The 23,699-nt window shown below is 43.7% G+C and overlaps 1 protein-coding gene across 3 annotated transcripts in view; it reads right to left on the reverse strand.

The window, feature by feature from the left end:
- Nucleotides 1–5,466: 5,466 nt before the first annotated feature.
- The window catches only part of chkb (choline kinase beta), a 42,806-nt gene continuing 24,573 nt past the window's right edge, over nt 5,467–23,699 (reverse strand). Inside the window, exons 3-12 of one of the 3 annotated variants that reach the window (XM_038811675.1) lie at nt 22,912–23,025; nt 21,199–21,332; nt 18,158–18,262; nt 17,869–17,927; nt 15,710–15,797; nt 15,449–15,557; nt 11,578–11,684; nt 9,254–9,335; nt 7,558–7,648; nt 5,467–6,655 (exon numbers count right to left, since the gene is read on the reverse strand). In XM_038811675.1, coding sequence (XP_038667603.1) covers nt 7,592–7,648; nt 9,254–9,335; nt 11,578–11,684; nt 15,449–15,557; nt 15,710–15,797; nt 17,869–17,927; nt 18,158–18,262; nt 21,199–21,332; nt 22,912–23,025 — 855 coding nt within the window. In that variant the 3' untranslated portion in view covers nt 5,467–6,655; nt 7,558–7,591. Of the gene's footprint in view, nt 6,656–7,486; nt 7,649–9,253; nt 9,336–11,577; nt 11,685–14,631; nt 14,732–15,448; nt 15,558–15,709; nt 15,798–17,868; nt 17,928–18,157; nt 18,263–21,198; nt 21,333–22,911; nt 23,026–23,699 lie in introns of those variants that run through there. The other 2 variants (XM_038811674.1, XM_038811676.1) reach the window with 2 other exon arrangements.

Here is a 23,699-nt window from a genome sequence, read left to right on the forward strand (position 1 = left end):
GCCTTGGCAAGATGTTCATCTTCATCGCTAATGAGATCTCCACATATAGTTTTATGACATGGAAACTTTTTATTCGAGTTCTCGGAGGATGAAACATGCAGGGTGATTAAAGGGGAACCAGTTGATGTAGTATTTTTGCATGTTTGATTTCCAGAAGTCATTTCATAAGATGTAACATAAAAAATATTCAAGGTAAGGTGCAAGGTATTGGGGGTTAACATGGATGCAGGATTTCCTAATTAACAGGAATAATAGTTGGGAGAAATGGACCATTATCCTAAATTTAGAGTGTTCAATTTTTTTTTCCAGTTAAGGGCAATTTAACGTGGCCAATCCACCTACCCTGCACATTTTTTTGGGTTGTGGGGGTGAGACCCGCGCAAACATGGGGAGAATGCAAACTCCACACGGACAGTCACCCAGAGCCGGGATCGAACCCGGGTCCTCGGCGTGTGAGGCAGCAGTGCTAACCATTACACCACCGTGCTGCCCAGGTCATTATCAATTTAGCAAATTATAACTGTAGCCTGCCACATGATCGGTTCAGAGTCTTCAGCTATTCACAGTGCGTATTAATGATCTGGGATGAAAGGACTTAGTAGACAGGTTTTTTGATGATACCAAGATCGACAGGAAAGGAAGTTGCAAACAGGACACAAAGAGTCCGTCAGGGGTGTAGATAGGTTAGGAAAAAACACATTGGTTTAAAGTTACACAGAAACTTTATTTATCCTAGTCATCAGATTAAAAATCCAGTGAAGAAAATACAGATGTCATTAATGAGGAGTGTACAAGACTAGTAGAAGAGATGAGTGAACACTCTGTAAAATGGTGAAGCATTAGGGACAAATATCCTGCCCCTGTATCTTTTGTACTTATATAAATACATGAATCCGCATCAACTACTCCCTTGTGGCAACAAATTCCATTCTAACCACTCTCTGGGAGCGAGGTCACTCCTATATGGTTGATTAGGTACTATCTACATTTACAGTTCTCGATTTATAGTCTCCCCTTCCTCAATTGCCTTGGCTCTCAAAATTAGCATGTGTATGTCTCTCTTATCTCCCAGTCATCTACATCAGTGTTTTTCAAACTTTTTTGCCCAGGGTCCATTTTTACCACCAGCCATCTTTCAGGAGCCTGCAGGCCCACCTTCACGACCCCCACCAGCCGACCTTTGCGACTCATGTCGCCCGAACATCATGGCGTACCATTTTCACTTACCTTTAATGTGACAGCTGAGCCTGCTTAGTCTTTATGATCTCACTTGCTTTGTCATTCAAAGGACTTCAGCTGGTGGTTATCTCTGCATCCGTTGAACAAAATCAAGAGGTTTGTCCTCGAACTCACTATGCTTAGTCTTCAAATGCCTTTGAGATTTTGAGTGTTTTAATCTTTCATTTGCCAGTACTTCCCTGAATTTAACACACATGGGCTTTGCATTGGCACAATTAATACCTCAAGAAAACGTCTTTATACAACTTTGTTCCAGAGAACGTGACGTCAGTGTACGCGACGCACGACCAGCTCCTTGCCGCTGTCGTCGATTTTCAAAAAGAATCTGCTCTTGGGTCAGCGCGCTGTCGTCAGGTGGAAGCGGTCTGCCTCGATGGGCTCCGGGCCTGTGCACTGCTGAGAGCTACGCATGTGTGGCATTCTGAAAGCTGGTCGCAGCTGACATTTTAAAAAGCCAGTCGTGGCCATTGGGCACTTATTCCCTCGATCGGGAATGCTGCGACCGATGGTACCATGACCCTCGGTACCCACCTGCAGGTCGCGACCCTGAGTTTGAACATAACTGGTCTAGATAATCTGTTTCTTTCAATAGAGGATTTACACCTGATCTTATCTGCTAATCTCGTTTCTGGGAAGGGCAAGTCCTCATTTCTGGGATGGACACAACTACTGCTGCTGATAGGCAGATTCCTATTTATTGCTGGGCATATTGCATTATGTCTTATTAAATCAGTTTTACACCTTTAACTAGGAAATTCATTGCACTATATCCTTTTATTATAGACCAAACTGTCTACAGGAGACAGCACTGTAATATAACCAAGATTCCAGACAAGTTTCTCTGCTGACCTAATACTTTGCTTGCATTTTCATGGTCTTACTAACTTCTTACATTAATTGTTATGGTGTGCGTTTTCACATTCCTGGGTCCCTTTTTTCATTTATTCCATTTGGTCTCTTACCTTCCAATAACATCGGAGTCACCTTTTTCTTCCTACCAAAATGAACCATCTCTCACTTATCTGCACTGAAATTAATTTACTAATTACATTTGTGATTCTGCATGTTTAACATCTTCCACAATGCTACACTCCCTCTCAGTATTAACTATACCCCCAATCTGGTCTCTTCTCATTTACTTCTGACTCGAGGCCAATTTACTGACGTAAATAGTGAACAAAAGAGTGGCCTTGGTCCTTTTGGCACACCACTTCCCACCTTTTGCCAACCTGTTTTGCCGCCAGCTTAATATCCATTCTACTGCATCACACCTAACTCCAAAAGATCTGATCTTAATCATGAGTCTACTATGTGGTACCTTATTGAATGGTTTAAAATCTACATGTCTACAGCTAATTACCCAAAGTTGCTGTTACTTCTTCAAATAAGCTCTTGTTCAAGTGTGACCATCTCTATTGATATTAATGTTGCTGACTCGATATGGGGTTTCTAGATTTTTCTCTAGATTTTTCAGTATAGGCCGTTGCTATTTCTAACCTAGCTTCTGCAAAATGCAGATACAATTTTTTTTACTGGAACAGTAATTTTATCTAAATTTTATAATGTTATCAGTTATGTCCCACACCCCATTATACCTTGATTTCTTCTTCCACTGTCAAATGGGCCTCGTTATTCTCACAGCTAAAAAAAGTGAGGTGATTTCTCAGTCATTGCCTGTGATCTTGTGCATTCCTTCGCAAATGTATTCCTATCCTAAAATTTAATCTCAGTGGAAAACTTTCTATTCTTTGTTCATTTAATTTCACAGCTCCTGCTTGCTTTCCTCATTTTTGATTTATTTCTTACTGTCTTTGCATTCTGCTTGCTGTCTCTAGTCCAGTCCATGAACATATCATCCTTCTATTCATCCAGTGTTTCATTAGTGGCTGGTATGTGCTCTACATTTTGCAGAATACAGTTCTCCTGAAAACAACTGATCAATTTTTTAAATATTTCCCAGTCCTGTTCACCCTCGTCACCCCAACCACTTGACCAGTTTATAGTTATATCTACAGCCCTACTTAATTTTGGGTGAGGAATTTGGTCCCTTTGCTATCGCTGTATATGGCCATTATACCATGCAATGTACAAGCAATTCAGTGTTCTAACAGCAATAAAAGTTGATTAATATCTTCAGAAAGGGAGTTGCATGTGGATCAGTGGCTCTTTGTCAAGAAGCTGGGGCAGTAATGATCAACCTGACCAGAAACAAGATTGAGGGCAATGTGCGCATTAACCCTCAGTGTAAAATTCTTTACTAACAAATCATTTTAGACACAATAGCTAATTTTCATTCAAGTTTAACTGAAGGCTTTCTCAATAGGTCTGATAATACAGAAAGAATGTACTAACTCCAGTGGTGCCCACAGTGTAAGACTGGGCAGATTGGCCTCAACGCTGCAGATCAAGAAATGTCTGGTGGCCCAGCTCTGCAAATAGAGGAACGTGGGACTGCACAGTAGTTAGTATTGTTGCTTCACAGCTCCAGGTTCGAGGGTCACTGTCTGTGTGGAGTCTGCACGTTCTCCCAGTGTCTGCGTGGGTTTCCTCCGGGTGCTCCGTTTTCCTCCAAGTCCCGAAAGACGTGCTGTTAGGTAATTTGGACATTCTGAATTTCCCCCTCCGTGTACCCGAACAGGCACCGGAATGTGGCGACTGGGTGATTTTCACAGTAACTGCGTTGCAGTGTTAATGTAAGCCTACTTGTGACAATAAAGATTCTTATTAACATACACTGGATGTGAAACTGAAATATAATTCCAAGATTTAACATGATCTGATCCAGACCAGATATCCTGCCTCCTGAAATTTGTCTCAACAGTGGCAGGTGCAATGGTGCGCAGGAGGGGGTTGGGGGCCAGGACAAGGCAGTAGGAAGCTGCAAAATCAGTTGATCGGAGTGTGTGCTCCTGCCCATCTTGGCACATTGCCATTCTCACCAGAGGCTGGTGTGAAGCCATTTTGTATCCCATTAATCTCACTGCAACACCAATATTTCAGGGAGGGCTAATCCCACACGCTCATCATCCAACTTGGACATCACAGATACCTTTTCCTCAGCAATCCTCGAGTGCCGATGCACTTGACTGACTCTGGCTCGTCCTGCTGCGGGCACATGTCCATGCAGTGATCACCAGTGTGAGACTCTGCCTGAACTAGACCCACCGAGGTGTGCATCTCTGCACTGGTGGAGGGTTCTCTGGTGGCTCTACAGGTGCAGTTTCTTCTCCCTCCCCAACCACTGACAAGTGGAGGTACTGTTGGACAGGGCTGCTTCTTTGGGCCTCCCCCTCTTCTTGCTGGCACATGTAGGTGAGCGAGGAGTGACTTCATGAGCTGTCTTCAACATGGAGGAACACATGACCCCCGCAGGTTTCTATTTGTACCATGGACCCTTACTGATTGGTAGTTGCCTGCCAACCTCTCCATCTGCTCAGGTTGTCTCGTCAAACCCCTGCCAGCTCGGCTGCCTGTTCCTCAATTCAGATGAGCCCCCTCCCATCTTCTCTCACTCGTGTTGTGCTATAACCTTTCTTGCACAATGAGAGAAAAGTTCAGAGCAATTGGGTTTCAGGTATTTTTCTCATGCTCCTATTCAGATAACCCACTGGATTATATGCCTTGTGACTGATGCACTGCAGGTTGTCCACAAAGGTTCTGGGGCAATACCCTCCACAGCGGTAAGCCCATGCAGATAGGAGAAGGCTCATACCCTTAGCAGTGCTTGCTGGTGCACTCAACGCTCAAGCCTCTTTTTACTCCCCCCACCAGACAGCATCAGAAGTTTCTGTGTGCAAGGGTCAAGGACCTGCAGTGCCATCTTCAGTCTCAACCCTTCAGACTAAATGGATTGCCTAGTGTCTATATGAAGCATCGCTTCATCATATTCCAAAGCTCTTTTATGGGAGGATTGTACGGATAGTGCCTTTGCCACCGAGGCCCATGTCCCCTCTGGTATGCAGTGAGGTGAGAGTTCACTTACCCTGGCAGCATGGATGAGGTAATTCCTTGGTTGACATTGCAGGACAGTCCTCTGGTATATTCCCTGGGTACTGACTACTCGAGTGACACCCTCCTGTGCAGAGTTGGTCACATGGCTAGACCTGGTCCTTGCATCCTTGGGGTACAGACAATCCCTTCAAATGGGGCAGGAGACTAACCCTGGTGGTGAGCATCTTCACTCAGGAACTGCCCACACCTTTTTCTGTCGCACACACACACAGAAAAGGAAGTTCCCCATTTTATTTACAAGGAAATCATGGATCAAGACACAGGCAAAATGAATCACAAAAACAGACTCAAACAGATTGATTGATTGCAAATATTTCACAAATAGCAGCCCGAGTGGTAAATGTTTGATTCATTATTCCCTTCCAGTGATTATTGGTGCTCAGCCCTGTGCTCAGCTCTTTGTCTGTTCCTCCAAATGCCTGACATTAAAAGAATCTGGCAAGATGCCAGTGGTCCTGTTCAGCAGCGGATTCAGTGACTTGGGGTGGAATTTTCCACCAGCAGGATTTTCCACTCCCAGAGTCAATGGAATTTTGAATGGCTCACTGCATTTTCCAGCTCCAATTCCTCAATGACAGGGGCATAAAGTTCAGCCCTTACTTAGTCTCCAGCCAATAGAAAATGTAATTATATCATAATCTGTGTGAGTCTAGTTTATAGCAGCCTTCTGCTTCTACCATAAGCTTCCAATCCACCTTTTCACTCAATACTACATTGGTACGGTGAGACAGAAGTATGGTAAAATTGACTTTCAAATCAGTACCAGATTTGGCTTTTGCAGGAAGGATACGGTTTTATTAGTATACAATCCCTCATCCTTGAGCCAGTCAGACTGAGGAAGCTAAGGTTGTTCTCCTTGGAGAAGGGGTATGGTTAGCAGAAGATGAGGTGGGGATGTTTAAGCTCACAAAAGGTTTACATGGAAAAGTTCTCTTATTCCAACGACTGAAAGGTAACAACAACCAGAGGACAGATTTGAGGTGATTGGTAAAGGAGCCAGAGGTGACACAAGGGAAACCTTTTCGCACGACATGGTTAGGATTTGGAATGCATTGCACATCAAAAAACAGTTCCAAGACAGCCTTCGAACTGAAACTGGAAAAGTACTGAGAGAAAAACTGAGAGATGGAGAAAGAGCAGAGGAATAGGATTAACTCGATTGCTCTTGGAAAGAGCTAGCCCCTTTCTGTGACAGACGAGGCAAGTGATTCTATGACCGGAATTTTCTGGCAGTTCGCGCAGTGGGATCTTCCAGCCCCGTAAAAGGTGCACCACTGTAGCGGGTCTCCCAGCAGTGAGTGCATTCAACAGGAAATCAGAAGGTCCCGTCGCTGGACAATGTCAGGTCGCCTCCGCTGTCAAGAAACACACAGTGGGTTGCGCAGCCAAGTCTTTCAAAGATAAACTATTAAATAAATAAAATCAAGTAAATATTACTGAAAGGACTGATTTGTATGACTCAGTTGTACAACGTCATTGTATATAAAAGCAAATTACTGCAGATGCTGGAGTCTGAAACGAAAGAGAAAATGCTGGAAAATCTCAGCAAGTCTGGCAGCGTCTGTAGGGAGAGAAAAGTGCTAATGTTCCAAGTCCAATGACTCTTTGATAAAGCTTTGACAAAGAGTCATCGGATTCGAAACGTTAGTTCTTTTCTCTCCCTACAGATGCTGCCAGACTTGGAGATTTTCCAGCATTTTCTCTTTCGTCATCGTATATAATCTATCACATAGGGGTGTGGTTATTTATTAGCTACTGGGTAGTTATGTGTCACCAAACAGTGAAATCTGTTTTTAAATTATCTTTTGTAACCATAGGAGGATACGAGTGATGGAGCAGTTAATCTGAGAATGGTGCAAGTGGGATTACCCATGCCCAGGCCTCAGAGACTGCCAAACATAAACTACATTGGTCATGTGTTGCCATTAATATTTCACCAGTAATCTATGAATCTGAACACATTTTTTAAGAAGCCTGTTAAACTGTACTTCTCCACAAGTTGTGAGAGGTGTCAGCACTACAGTAACAAATTACAAAAACGTAATAGCTTCCTGAAGTTCCTTGAAGAGCAGCGTGGCCCAGTTTCGACACAGCACAGCTATAGAAAGAATATTTTCCCCGCCTAGTTTAAGGTATATTCATCGACCTCGACACCCGATTGGACTTTGAATCGTATACCTGTGGCTGAGACATATATAGATAACACCGAGTGTGAAATGGTAGCTAACCAATCCTGTGAGAATGCAAACATGCACTATTTTTAAAAAAGCAAAGAAAGAATAATGGAAACATTTTAGATTCAAGTACGAGGTTTGAGAGAGTGAGTCCCATCTGCAGTGAGTTAAGCGAATATTCTCTTCTGTTCAAAGTAGGCTTCCAGTCTGTATAGGGCATAATCCTGAAACACACACACACAGATTTCATTTCAACTTCTTTCCTTACAGAGTATACAAACTCAGACTGATAGCAAGTAAACATGTCTGGTGAACTGTATTTACAGTTTGTCCACTATGAAACACATCCAAAAACCAACGACCCTCAAAGAATCTCTCCTCATCTCATTTTAAATGGGTAACTCTTACTTTAAAAAGCATATCCAAGCTCTAGATTCTCCCAAAAAGAGTAAATATCCACCCTGTCAAGACGCCTCAGGATAAGGCACCTCTTCTAAAGAATGGAGACTATCAACTAAGTATCAGAGACCTCAGCACCTTCATCAGGAGGACAGGAAGTGGAGGAAATAATCTTTCCAATTAAAATTAAAGCCCCATTAGCACTTGACTGCTCTTGCCATTTAAGGAAGTAAGTGTGAGTTGGAAGACCTGTTGAGATGACATTGACCATGGGACACTGCAGGGTGGTGCTTTTGGGTTCCCATTAGCCCCATAGGGAGGCAAAGCGAATAGAAACGGAGAACTGCGTGCTTCGACCCAACTCCAATCTTAGATCTCAGCAAATCATTCAGTTATACCAAACCACCACAGAAAAGGTCTAAGGAAATCAAACCCCGATGGACCACCTAACATTGTGCATTAGATATGGCAAAGGGACACCCAGCCTAATTGACTGTGTCGTCCTCCTCATTAGCTACAAAACTGGCATTTACCAGACAAAATTTAGGCTCTGCCAGGACCACTCGGCTCCAGAACGCATCCCAGCATTGGTCCATACACAGACAGGAGAACTGAATTCCAGGGGCAAGGTGAAAGTTACCGTCATTGAGATCAAGGCAGCATTTGACCGAGTAAGGCATCCAGGAACCCATAAAATTTAAGCCGATAGGAATGGAGGGAAATCTAGCTGGAGTCACATCCAACACAAAATATTGAACGGCAGTCGCCAGAGGTCTCCAAGGCAAAGGGGATAGATCCCAATGCCGGAGGTACCTCAGGAATCTGCACATGAAAGTGAAACTTGCTGTCTCACTCTAATGTGGGGATTTGCTAAGAAGTGATCCTGCCCACAACGGGCAGGATTCATATTGCAACTTCTCACGAGATCACACGAAGCGTTGAAAGCTGGTTAGATCCCAGGAGTGGAGTCTCCCAGCTTCATTGACCATGCCGTGCTGCGGCAAGCTACTTTTCAGGTGCAGAGTGGCCATTAAAGTGTGCCTAGTGCGTACCATCCACAAAACAAAGATTTTGACAACACCTTTTAAACCCGTGACATTGACCACCTGAAAGAACAAGGGCAGCAAGTACATGTGAACATTATCTGCAGACTCCCCTCCAATTACACACCAGCCAGACTCGAAAATACATGGTCATTCCTTTATAATTACTGGGTCAAAATTGTGGAATTCCCTACCTAACAGGCTGCTGCGTAGCAGTTCAAAGAGGATGTTCACCACCACCTTGTCAAGAGCACTTAGGGATAGGGAATAAATACTGGCCTTGACATCAAAGCCCCCCCCCCCGCCCAAACCAGAACAAACTTTTAAAAAACACATGCACAGGGAGACAGAATGAGAGTGATCCACACCAAAGTGATGGCAACTCACCAAGTAACCAAACTCAATGGTTGAAATCTTCGCCTGCAAAATAGCCCAGAGAGCCCACAGATAGTGAGAGGCCAGCGCATACCTTAAAATAAAAAACAAAAAGCTACATCAGCACTCCAACCAAACAAACAAGACACTTGCAGCTGGTCAGAAACCAGCTTTATCTGAGACATTTTAATTTACAGAAAATGAACTTGCTCCCAACATTCACCTTTTGCTGAACACAATTTGTAGCGTCAACCATCCACCTAGATATGCACAAGCTCTGGATCCACAGGATTGGAACGAATCAGGAAACAAGCAAAAAAAACCCCCAAAACAATTGTTTAATCTCCTTAGTTTAGGGAAATTGGGAGCAAACAGAAAAAACAAAAGAAGAGAAGAAGCCAGGGCGTTTGAAAGTGGTGGCAGGAGCCAAAAGGGAAGTGAGAAACCTTCAATTTAGGTATCATCAAGGGAGGCAAGATATTTATTCCAGCGAAAGAACAGCGAGACAAGGATATAAAGAAAAAGAGATGGAAAGTGCAACAGGAACATAGGACATAGGAGGGAGGGAGTGAAGAGGGAAAAGCTCAAACACTGAAACAAATAGTAGTGTTATTGTGGAAAGAGATGGGGGAAAAAAGTCAAGAGGTGAGAAAGGAACAATTATCATAGAACAAACTGTGCTTGTTAATGTTCAGGAGCATTAACATCACCATCTCCTGCAGGCATCACCTGGCCCACTGGATATCTCTAGTTCTTGTCCGTATATTCCTCTGCCACTCTACCTCACTTTAATCCTTTAAAAGGCTCCTTAAAACCCACCTTTTGACCAAGCCTTTGGTCATTAGACTCAATATTTCCATATGCGGCTTAATCTTTATTATTGTCACAAGTAGGCTGACATTAACACTGCAATGAAGTTACTGTGAAAATTCCGTAGTTGCCACATTCCGGCGCCTGTTCGGGTACACAGAGTGAGAATTCAGATTACCTAACAGCATGTCTTTCGGGACTTGTGGGAGGAAAGCAGAGCACCCGGAGGAAACCCAAACAGACACGAGGCGAACGTGCAGACTTCACAGACAGCGGCCCAAGCGGGAATCGAGCCTGGGACTCTGGCGCTGTGAAGTAACAGTGCTAACCTCTGTGCTACCCAAAGTACGATACTGTTTTAGAATGCTCCCATGAAGCACCCATTTTATTACATTAAAATTGCTTGTATAAAAATAAATTAGTGTTCATAGAATTTACAGTGCAGGAGGCCATTATGAGTCTGCACCGGCCCTTACAAAGAGCACCCTACTGAAGCTCACATATCTACCCTACCCCCGTAAACATTTTTTGGACACTAAGGGCAATTTAGCATGTCAATCCACCTAACCCACACATCTTTGGACTGTGAGAAGAAACCGGAGGAAACCCACGCAGACACGGGGAGAACCTGCAGACTCTGTACAGACAGTGACCCAGCCGGGAATCGAACCTGGGACCCTGGAGCTGTGAAGCAACTTGTTGATGTGAAGTATATTTTCATCAGAATGCTGATGCCAGAAGATGGAAGTTTCAGCGCAAGCCCTCATTGCCAGCAAGTATGGTTCTAACTTTGCTGCGGTGAGAGCATGTGGAAGAGAGATTAGCTTTGTATTGCCCTAGTAAACTGCCACCGTAGGTATCATGGGCTCATCGGCCTCCTTCTGCACTACATGCTTTTATGGTTCAACAGCACATTGGTGGACAGCGCGGCAAGGGCAGCATACAGCAAACACACTACTTTAAATCCAATGTGCCTCAGTGCAAACACGTCACAAATCCAACTATCTTACTGTTTGAACTTCCTCCAAACCCACACCTGTCATTCTGCAAGCCAGAAATGTAACTTTTGAGTTGGTGGTAGTTTTGTGCCATGGATCAATGCCTATCAGCACATTGACATCTACCCAGGTTCAAAAGGGGCTGGTTTAGCACAGGGCTAAATCACTGGCTTTGAAAGCAGACCAATACAGGCCAGCAGCACGTTTCAATTCCCATATCAGCCTCCCCGAACAGGCGCCGGAATGTGGCGACTAGGGGCTTTTCACAGTAACTTTATTTGAAGCCTACTTGTGACAATAAGCGATTTTCATTTCATTTCAAGAACCTTTACAGACAGAGGAGGCATCTTTAAACTCTTAGTCTGGGTTACATTTGTTTCTACACCCCAGAGGTAAATGGCTACTGTCCAACCCAGGGTGCTCAATCTTCAGGTTTCTAGCAGATAAGCTTTCCTTAATCTGCATTTATACTCTACTTGCTCTTATTATTAAAACCTTGACATGATAACCCACACAGTCAGCACTCACCTGTTAATTTCAATGATCATCTCTTCCTCAATCTTTGTTTGGTCCTCATGCATAGAGTCGCCCTTGTTGCCAGAGTATTCGGAAAGGTAGTGTCGGATAAAGTGAAGCTGTGGAGAAATCAAACAGAGTGAAAGGTTGTTTGATGAAGCAAAAAGCTTTCAAACTACATCTTTAAAAGCAATAGTGCACTACAACTGGTACTCCCAGAGTCCTAGCCATTAGCGATCCAAAAGGTGATTTAGAATCATACATGGTGTGATTCTATGAATGTTGCACCACAAGTGGTGCTCCCAGAGTCCTAGCCAATATCGACCCCTCAAGAAAACTGATCTGGTTGTTACCAAATTTTTAAAACATATATGTTGGCTTTAAAGTGCTTTGGGATGTCATGAGTGTATATGAATGAGATTTTTATTTTGCTCTGGCAGTTTAAAGAATGGCCCAAACAGTGACAATGTGGGATCACGATGGTTCCTACTTCATTAATGTATTTACCCAGACAGACAAGGAAGATCAGTCAGATAGAGCAGGAGTTCCCGGAGTCAGGTGAGGGTTCTCTGAGGGGTACAAACAGGCCCAAGTCACAACACCATTGGCAGCTCAGCTGTGAAGGGGGCAAAAAAAAAAAAAAAGGATAATCAGAAAGAGTGTTAGGGATTCACTAGTTCAGGGAATAGACAGGTGTTTCTGCAGCCACAGGAATGATTCAAGGAAGATATGTTGCTTGCCTACTGCCAGCTGAACATTCTGGGGCAAGGTGTGAACAGCCAGAGCTTGTGGTCCATATTTGCACCAATGACATATTTAGAAAGAGCGATGAGATTCTGCAGGGAAATATTATGGAGACAGGAAATAAATTAGATTAAAATATATGAATAAAAGCAAATTACTGCGGTTGCTGGAAAATCTCACCAGGTCTGGCAGCATCTGTAAGGAGAGAAAAGAGCTAATGTTTCGAGTCCGATGACTCTTTGTCAAAGCTAACAGAGAAAGTGGAAATATTTATACTGTGGAGTGAGAATGAAAGAGGAGTCATAGCCACAGACACCCAGGGAAACTGGGTTCTAATAGCCACAATAACCAAGGGGAAAGAGTGCTAATGGCAGTCTGCAGAGAGAACAAAAGATTTGAAAGGCCAAACAGCAGAGAAACTAACATCAGAGGGTGAACTGTGATAGATGTGGATGTGGGGGGAGGGGAAGCAAAGAGGAGAAAGGGTAAGGAAAGGTTGATAAGATGGGGGGTTAATATATATTGGGGGGGGGGGGTTAATATATATTAAGAAAGACAAGCAAGAGAGAAATGGATAAGACAGTTAAAATGAAATGGGATGAAAATAAATGGGTCGAAGTGAGGTAGAGCTAATCATCTGAAGTTGTTGAATTCGATGTTGAGACTGGAAGGCTGTCGCGTGCCTAACCGGAAGATGAGATGTTGTTCCGAGTTTGCGTTGAGTTTCAGGCCAAGGACAGACATGTGGGCATGGGAGCAGGGTCGTGTTAAAATGACAAGCAACGGGAAGGTCAGGGTGCTGAATGCGCATAGACTGAAATTAGATTGCTCAATTTTACTCCCAGTGCTGGTAAACAGAGAAAGAGGATGATGCAAATGCATTCATGGCAGGTGAGATCATGCAGCAGGAAGATTCCTGGAACATTGGGATGGGTTCTCGCAGAGGTGGGATCCAGACAAGCTGGTCAGGTTGCACCTCAACATTGTCAGGACTAAGATCACCACAGGGAGGTTTGCAAGTGTTGCTGGAGAAGTTTTAAAGTAAAGTAGTTTGGTGGCACGGAATAGGAACCAGAGCAGAGATTCAGAACAAACACAACAAAGGCTGAAAATAGAAGTCGAAAATGGCTACGTATGCATGGAAACAAATGGTTATAAAGTAGACAAAGGTATTTGGCAGTGCTTAATGGTTATATAGTCCAATGCGAGGCGGGGAGGCAGTGGTGGCGTAGTGGTATTGTCGCTGGACTAGTAATCCAGAGACCCAGAATCATGCTCTGGGGACCATGGTTCGAATCCCGCCATTGTAGATGGTGAAATTTGAACTCAGTAAAAATCTGGAATTAAAAGACCATGAAACCATTGTAGATAGTCGTAAAAACCCATCTGGTTCACTAATGTCCTTTAGGGAAGGTAATAGGTCATCCTTACCTGGTCTGGCCTACATGCGACTCCAGACCCACAGCAATGTGGTTGACTCTCAAATGCCCTCTGGGACGGGTAATAAATGCTGGCCCGACCAGAGATGCCCACATCCCGTGAACAAATTTTTAAAAAAGATCAATGCAGGTGAATAGAGATCACAGTGGCTAGCACTGCTGCCTCACAGCGTCAGGGGCCCAGAGTCTGATTCCGACCTCTGTCGACTGTGGGGTTTGCACATTCTCCCCATGTCTGTGGGGGTTTCTTCTGGCTACTCCGGTTTCCTCCCACAATCCTTAGATGTGGTTAGGTGGATTGGCCATACTAAATTAGTGTCAAAGGCAAGGTGGAATTACTGGAATGGGGTGGGGGAGTGGTCCTAGGTGGGGTGCTCTTCAGAGTGTCTTTGCAGACTTGATGGGCCAAATGGCCTCCTTTTGCACTGTAGGGATTCTATGATTCATAGACAGACAATTAGAAGTATAATATTGGTGCTAATGAAATGATTTAAAGGAGGGCAACAAGACCTGGACAGCATTCAAGCTTGGGCTGATAAGTGGCAATAATATTTGCCACACAAATGCCAGGCAGCGACCATCTTCAACAGGAGAGAACCCAACCATTTTTCCCTTGACATCGTTGCCGAATCACCCATTATCCACATCCTTGGGGTTAGCATTGACCATAAACTGAACTGGGCCAGCCATAAATACTGTGGCTAGAAAAGCAGGTCAGAGGCTAATAACTCACCCCCAAAGGCACAAGTCAGGAGTGTAATGAAATACTCTCCATTTGCTTGGATGGGTTCAGCACCAACAACACTAAAGAGACTCGACACTAGCCAGGACAAAGCAGCCCACTTGATTAGCATTGCATCCACCAGCTTAAACAATCACTCACGCTAGCACCAACGCACAGTGGCAATAGTGTACACCAGCTACAGGATGCACTGCTGCAAGGATCCTTCGACAGTTCCTTCCAAACCTGCAATGTCTGCCACCTAGAAGGACAAGACCAGCAGATGCATCAGAACACCACCAACTGCAGGTTCTCCTTCCCAAGTCACTCACACACCATCCTGACTTGGAACTATATCACAATTCCTTCACTGTTGCTGGGTGAAAATCTTGGAATTCCCTTACTAACAGCATTTGATGTACCGACAGACATGCCCGGTGAATAAAAAAGGATTGGCAGCTCAACAGTTCAGGTTAGAGTTCACAGACAGAATTGTTGGTGGGGTTGGGGAAGTTGCAATATTGGTCAAAGAACCAGAGTTGTGAGAAGGATCATCAAACAAAGCCACATGGGTTGAACTGGAAAAAAAAGGGGAAATCAACTGCTAGGTGTGTTCTACAACCCTCCAGACAGTCAGATAGAAGAACAAATACATAGAAACTGATTTCAACTACCTTAATATTAACAGAGGTTACATCAGTGTAAGAGGCACAGATGTATTCATATAATCCAGGACAACTTTTTATCCAATACACAGCAAATCCAATAGAGTTTATCAGAGACAAGAAATGGAGCTTTGTATTTCATCTCCAGGTACATAAGCAAGTTTCTTAATCAATACTTTACAATGGTCTTTACAAGAGAGGGAGGTGATGCAGACACCACAGTTAAAGAGAAGGAAATATTTGGTAGCAATTTGAGAAGGAAAATATTTAGGGGTTTAGCAAAGAGGTCCTCCAACCTTCCTGGAGTTCCCTACCTGCTGCTGCCGGTTGGGATATTTCTCCATACTGGCTTTAAAGAATGGCCACTGATCATAAGTGTAGTCGTACATCCACTCACAGAAATGGTTCCCAATATCAAAACCCCTGCAAACACACAAAGGAGTATCAGCATTTGGTTGAACCAGCTTCCTACCGCTCCCCCAAATGCCAATTTGGTATGTGTCACCTCCCCCAGCCCATCCCTCCCCTTACCCCATCCAACTCCAAAATTATAAACTCCCAGAAATGACCATTACCTGTAGTTGTAACTGCTGTACTCAAAATCAATCAGCATCAGTTTCTCTGTGGATGAGGGGTCTTGACCTGCCAAATAGAGAATGTTACCTGGAAAAGAAACTGTTCCTCATCAACAATAGTTGAAGGAAAGATTCAGATGAAGACAAGACAGGTGGGAGGGGGGTGGTATTCCATGAGGGGATGTGTGTGAGCATGACAGCAACAAGGGTGGGGGGAGCGTGTGTGGGCAGGGTCAGCAAGGGAGTGGGCCAAGTGCAGGAGTGTGAACATAGGCAAGCAAAAGCCCTGGGAAACAGCCAGTCGAAAAAGCAAGGTCAGTGAGATATATAGATCGCACAACAGTCGACTATGCAGATGATCCACTTTATCCCATATCTCAGTTAATTTCATCTACATATTATCACAGGAAAAACAGTAAATCCTCAAATCCAAAAGATCATGCTTTAGGAGATGAGTAATTTCTGAAAATGCAAGAGCCTTTCACAGATATTAGATTTGACCGTCAATTGATAGTACATTTGAAGTGGAAAGATCTCAATGCAAAGATGCTCATTTGATCTGCACCATCAAGGAGAACAATTTATTCACCCAGCACATTCTTCTAGACACAGTCAGATTTACCATCACTGCAATTTCCAACAGATGACTCATGGGGTAGCATGGGGAGGAATTTTCTCCTCCAATGGATGTGGAACCATTTTGGGGTCCTGACCCTAAAAGCGTCAATAGTTTTAGTTTTCTGATCAAGTACAATTTTCTGAGAACAGCCAATTAAGAGGCCGCCTCAGCTTTCACTGGGTGTTGGGGCCCAGTCCAATGGAGACCAGCAGCTGTCTGGAGAGATACATAGGAGATCATGTTGAGAGCCAGACTGATGGATCAGCAGTGAGGCACTGCAGCTAGCATTAGCAGCCATGCAACGCTTGTAAAGTTATGCACATGGCCATCAGAACTATTCATCTCCACTAATCGGCTGACAGCAGCCTTGCTATTTGCTGCCCAAGTTAAAAGCTTGGTGTCAGATCAGCTCTTCAACAACAGCCTGAAAGTAAGGAGGCTCTGACCTCCCAGTACCTCCATCATGCACAACCCTGTTCAGTTAACCGCTGCCTTTCATGGCACTCAGGTAAACCTTTCTAACTGACATTTAAAATACCTCAATTGTGTAACCAGTGCTGCTGGACAGGTAGCAACTATACAAAAACAAATGCACTCTGAACGTTTCCAATAGCTCAGCTTTTAAATACTGTTTAATTGTCTACACAATAACTGCAGGAATATGGACAAGGGAAAGCAGTACGCTAATTCATGCAGTGTCAATTTATTGCACAGCTCAAGTTCAAATACAACAGCTCCCAGCTTCTCATTCTCCGACGCTTGCATCTGAATCCTTCATAAGTAATTGCCAAAACTAAATCAACTACAGCATTAAAAAGGCACAATACAATTCACTAAATGAACAGAAAGGAAAAACAAAGAAAACTTCACAAAACAAGGAAAATGGGAAACTGCCAGGGCCTGGGATTTAATTCTATAGATTTTTGGAGGCCAGAAGCTCACACTCGTTTTCCACGTTCGGGGAGGTTGTACCACAGGCTTTGAACAAGCCTTCTTTCACCTTAAACCCGAAGCATTGCGTGCAATATGAAAGGAGATCTGATTCAAGGTCACAGCATCATTATCTTAGTACAAAGTGAAAACAAAACAATTTACCAAATAGAAACAGACTTGCATTTATATGGTGCAGATAGAATTGCTTCAGAATATCTCAATAACGTCACAGCTAAGGAATTATTTTTGAAATTTTGTCATCTCATGAGGCCATGGCCGAACCTACGCCCGTCAGTTTCACTGGTCGGCTGGCCTTCAAGCAATGGCTCAACCCTTTGAAAAGCATCAAGTTCACTTTGATTGTACAAAGAGCCACCCCACCCCACCCACCACAGCTCTGGTATGAATCTATCTATTTCCAGGAGAATGTTGTCACATTTTAACGTGGATTGCCCCGTGCGATCAGTGGCAGAGAATTGAGGTTTCTTGGTCAAAGTTAGTAGAGGCATCCCAGAATCCAACACACAGCAGCCACAGAAATTTGTTCCTCACCTTTGCCATTCAAAGTAAAAGCCACAAGTGTGTTTATTGCACGGTTTCTCCTTACCTTCCTGAACATCATTGTGGCAAAAAACTACAGGTGACCAAGTGGCTTCTAGCAGTGACCTGGAAGAGAAAACACCAATTTGGCAAAGGACACAGATCCTAGGCGTTAAGAACAGAGAAAAGCAATAGATAAAAAGTATTTCAGAAGCAACATAATGTACCTCTTTTCCTTCCCAACACAAAAACCAAAGCTCCTACAAATTAACAGGGCAGTTTCAAGCTGCACCTCTACATTATCATGTCTAATGGTTCAACACAAAGTGGTGATTCAATAACTACTGAATTCTTACCTTAAACTTGCTAACTCCGCTGGCAGGTTGAAACTCTTCAACTTGTTGAACTTTTTCACATGGGTCTCTCTGGTGAATGTCAGCCCCATTATCTGTTTGAGATACCTTACACACAAAGGATAAAGATTGATTCTTTGTGCCTCGAGGAAGAGGAGGATCAAGTCATCCTAAAGACATGGGGTGGGGTACTTCACTTAACCAGACAAGTGATACAGATTGTTCTGATGGCAGTTATATTCAGAGTGTTGTGATCACTGTGCTTTTTTTAAAAAAAAAAATCAGTGTTGTTTTTTTTTTAAATCAGTTTTTTTTAAATACATTTTTTTTAAATTGTTTTTGTAAACATACATTACATTAAACCAGGGGTGGGCAAACTACGGCCCACTAAAGGTCTTTATGCAGAAATTTTTTTTTTTTTGTATTTTTTTTTTTTTAAGGTTAATGGGGGGGGGGGGGGGGGGGGGGGGCTGTTGGGTTACTTACTGGTATAGGGTGGATACGTTAACTTGAGTAGGGTGATCATTGCTCGGCATAACATCGAGGGCCGAAGGGCCTGTTCTGTGCTCTACTGTTCTATGTTCTATGTGAGGCGCCCAGAATCATAACCAGGTGAAGTAATTATTTTACTATGCGGCCCTTTAAAATTGTGAATTTCTGAATGTGGTCCTTGCACGGAAAAGTTTGCCCACCCCTGCATTAAACAGAGGGAATCAAGATCAAAGTCAATTTCTCAAGTAAAAGTAAGGAAATGGATGGTGTGGGGTTACAAAGAAGATAATTTTACACAGAGGAATGGTGGGAGGGGGTGGGAAAGAGGAGAATGATCCCTTACTAGTAGAAATAATTAGTAACAGGCAGAAGTTCAGGAATAGCATTGCAAGCAAAAAAGAGAAGTTAAAAAGGACTGTGTCCACTGTTAGGACATGTGATCACTTCCATAAGGAACTATGTCGCTTGCAGTAACTGAAAGGAAGTAAAAAGAAAAGACACACAAGGGGAAATTGGTAAAGGAATTGAGGCAAAAGCTGGAAAATGGGATGGTATCTACAGAAAAGGATGGTGGTGCAGGTTATGTGCAGTTCACAGGAATGCCTGTAGCTCCAGAGTAGGATGGCAGGAGATTGGGACAGAAGGGTTCCCAGGGAAACTTGTACTTGTATAGCCTGGGCAAGGAAGCGTACAGAGCAGATTATCACCTCACAGGGTCAGTGGAACAACAGAAATAATAATAATCTATATTGTCACAAGTAGGCTTACATTAATACTGCAATGAAGTTAATGTGAAAAGCCCCTAGTCGCCACATTCCGGTGCCTGCTCAGGTACACAGAGGGAGAATTCAGAATGTCCAATTTATCAAACAGCACGTTAGGGATTTATGGGAGGAAACCGGAGTACCCGGAGGAAACCCACGCAGGGAGAATGTGTAGATTCCTCACAGACAGTGACCCAAGCTGGATACCAACCTGGGACCCTGGCGCTGTGCAGCAATAGTGCTACCCACCGTGCTACCGTGCCGCCCTTGTTGAAACCTCCAAATTCAGTGCAGCAGTGTCAAAGGAAGAGAAAGAGAAAAGCATGACCTGCACCTCATAGCAGCAAGAGGAGAAATAGGTTGTGAGAACAATAGCTCTTGTGGATGCTATTACAGCAGCATTGTGGACTAACAGGATAGCAAAACTAGTGTCAAGGTGCACTTCTTAACATCAGAGGGGCAGAATGAATCCAAACTTGGAGAAACAAGGATAGATAGCATGGCTTTGTCAAGGGGAGATCACGTCTTACAAACGTGATTGAACTTTTGAGGTGACTAGGCGTGTAGATGCAGGTACTGCAGTTGATGTATACGTGGGCTTCAATAAGACTCTTGACAACGGGAGACTGATCAAGGTGGTAACAGCCCATGGGATCCAAGGCGATTTGGATCCAAAATTGGCTTAGTGGCAGGAGGGCGTGTCGAAAGTTGTTTTTGTGACTGGAAGTCTGTGTCTAGTGGTGTAATGCAGGGATCGGTGCTGGATCCCTTGTAGAAATGCATTAATGGTCTAGATGGGAATGTGGATGGTATGATCAGAAAGTTTGTAGAAGACACAAAAATTGGTGTGGTAAATTGCAAGGAGGAAAGGCTTAGATTACCAGGCAATATAGGCAGGCTGATCAGATGGGCAGAACAGTGGCAAATGGAATTAAATGCTGAAAAGAGTGAGGTGGTGCATTTTGGGAAGACTAACAAGGTAAGGCAATACACAACGAATGGTAGGATGCCAAGTAGAGGACCAGAGGGACCTAAGGCTGCATATCCATAGATCCCTGAAAGCAGCAGGGCAGGTCGATAAGAATGTTAAGAAGGGATAGGTGCCTTTATTTACCAAAACATAGAATACAAGAGCAGGGAGCTCTTGATGGAGCTGTACAAAAGGTTTGCTAGGCCACAGCTAGAGTAGTGTGCGCAGTTCTGGTCGCAGACTATAGGAAGGATGTGATAGCACTAGAAAGGGTGCAGAGGGGATTCAGCAGGATGCTGCCTGGGCTGGAGCTTTTCAGCTATGGACAAAGGCTGGTTCGGCTGGGGTTGTCCTTAGAGCAGAGAATGCCAAAGAGGGACCCGATTTGGGTGTATGAAATTATGAGGGACATAGATAGGAAATAATTTTTACCCTTAATAGAGGGGTCAATAACTAGGGGACACAGATTTAAGGAAAGGGGCAGGAGATTTAGAGGGGATTCGATGAAAAACTTGTTCACCCAGAGGCTGGTGGGAATCTGGAATGCTCTGTCTGAAAGGGTGGTGAAGGTGGAAACCAACTAAATTTAAGAAGTATTCAGATGAGCACTTGAAATGTCATAGAATACAAAGCTATGGACGCGTGGTAGAAAATGGGATTAGAATAGATTGCTGCTTCATGGCCGGCACAGACATGATGGGCTGAAGGGCCTCTTTCTATGCTGTAAAACTCAATGAGAGACAGTGATTCGGTGACAATTCAACGGTCATCCTTGATCTCCATTCCACATCAGCCCAAACAGATTCTCATTATCGTACCTGTCTATGGTCTCAAACAGCCACTTGGGTTCTTTGTTGAAGGGCATGACCATTCCATGGAATCGAGACATCTTCACAGCAATCTCTGCAGAGAAATCCGGAAACGCCAACTCTTCAGTCAGCAGCCGACGGCTCTGTTCACAGAAACATTTGGAGGAGGATGCCGGTTAAACATTTGTAGCTTTTTAGCCTGTCCTTAATAAAGGCGCTTTCCTCCAAAACCCGAAGTCTGACATTCCTCTGAGATGTTCGAGTATAAACTGTAAACTGGCTGGGGGAGGGGGGCAAATCTGAACTTCAACACCTGGCAGACCACCATTAGCAACAGACATTGGGAGCGGAGCCAATGCCACCAGACTCCGTACACTGAAGTTACTGCTGCTTCAGGATGCACATATTTAGTTAATGATGGCATGTAACTCGATTCAGCAGAGAGAAAAATCAACCTCGTGCATTTGTGCCAATTAAATGGATTATTTCATTTCACCTCCATTATCCTAAACTCAACACTAACACCAGGACAGGCTGTCTTTCAATAAGTGACTGTCTTCTTGCCACTATTCCAAGTGCAATCAGCAGCCAACTAGATAAAGTAATCAAATAATTGATCATTAGACTGGCTGCATGAGGGCATCGCAATCAGAAAAGCACTATAGGCTTGTACCTACACCACTGGGCTACAGGGGGTTCTGGGAGGAGTGGAAAACCTGTCAGGCTTTCATTCCAAATCACTGTCCAGTAACTGAATAGTTTACAAGTGTGGACAGGACCAACTTCCTCTTGATACCAGAAGGTGGGTTGGCCCATAGGTCTGTAGCCCAGTAATAGTTTTCCGACTTTTCAGGATGAAAGAAAAAAAAATAAGATTGAAATAAAAGGGTAAACAGGATCTGGAAAGTAACTATATCGTCGCATTGCAAAATGTGGGATAAACCTCTCAGCATTGCAAAGTGGGAGGATTAACAGCACTTAGGTGACAGAGATTTACATCAATTGTGCACAAATTAATCTGGACATATGGGCTAGCCCTCAAGGATAGGGTTGTAATTCATAGCAAGTAACTTGCCACCCACACTGCCAATTCCTTCCACCAGAAATACTTTTTGAGACAGGACAGGAAGCAGAAGCACAGCAACAGATGGCTTTGATCCACTATCCTGCGTAACTCTCAAACACAACTGTACTGCAGGGTGTCAAATAGGCACAGTGCAAGATAAGACACAATAGGTACTGACCACCATCGGAGGCAAGGAAACAGACTGGCACCACTTAATGGAGCATGCCCTGGTGTGTCAACCCCAATGCAGTCACCAATTTGAATGACAATCAGAAAGCCCAATGGCATCCATATGTTTACCAAAGCCTCTGGTATATTAAGAACATTCTTACAAGACAATTAATGATGCGTGCAGAATCCATACACATAGTTAAATTAGAAACAGAAAATGCCGAAAAAAATCACAGCAGGTCTGGAAACATTTGTGGAGAGAGAAAAAGTTAATGAATCCGTTAAGAATAGCCATACGGACTCAAAACTTTAACGGTTTCTCTCGCCACAGGTACTGCCAGACTCGCGGAGTCTTTCCGGCACTTTGTTTTAATTTCAGATTTCCAGCAGCCTCAGTATTTTGTTTTAACATTGCTTTGAAGCGGCTTCTCAACAATGAGAGATTCAGCCCACAACGTGACAGTGAAGAGAAATAAAACTCATACTGGAATGTACTGCTCCAGACGCCCCTGTGGAAACACTCCGTATAATCTTGGTCCCAAGGCACGTTCTGCCAAAACAGCAAACATCACACTCTCTAATATCAGAGAATCCACACCCTGCAAAAGGACAAAGCAAGTCAGCTTTATGGTCACACCAATAGCAACAAAAACAAAATCATTAATTGCTAGCATTAACTTTTGTGGTAATCAAAACAAAAACTGCAGGAAATACTCCCCTCTGATGCTGACTGACCTGAATATTTCAGAATTCCAGCAGCTGCTGTACTTTGCTATTTTGGTTACCGCAAATACTTTCAAGCTTTTAAAAGTTGTTACTTTAGCCACATCGCATCTTTAGCACAGGTCTAAATCGCTGGCTTTGAAAGCAGACCAAGGCAGGCCAGCAGCACGGTTCAATTCCCGTAAGTCTCCTCAAACAGGCACTGGAATGTGGCGACTAGGGGCTTTTCACAGTAACTTCATTGAAGCCTACTCGTGACAATAAGCGATTTTCATTTCATTTCATTTCAGCAGATGGTCAGGACTTTACATTCAGTTTCAGCAGTTCTTGGCTCAGGAAAGGAAAACAAAAAACTATCCCCATTCAGAACTCCTAGACATCCATAGCTTTAGGGGCTGTGAACTGATATGCTCAAAGAAAGGGACCTCAGAATTGCACAATTTGTATAAATGTTCCTATGCACCAGACAAGCACTCGCAGGGCAGATATACCACAGGTCAGATATTGACTAAAGCTCCCTCCACAATGTCCCATCAAACACTCCCAGGGC

This window comes from Scyliorhinus canicula, chromosome 11 (genome assembly GCF_902713615.1).
Source record: "Scyliorhinus canicula chromosome 11, sScyCan1.1, whole genome shotgun sequence".
Taxonomy (NCBI): Eukaryota; Metazoa; Chordata; class Chondrichthyes; order Carcharhiniformes; family Scyliorhinidae; genus Scyliorhinus; species Scyliorhinus canicula.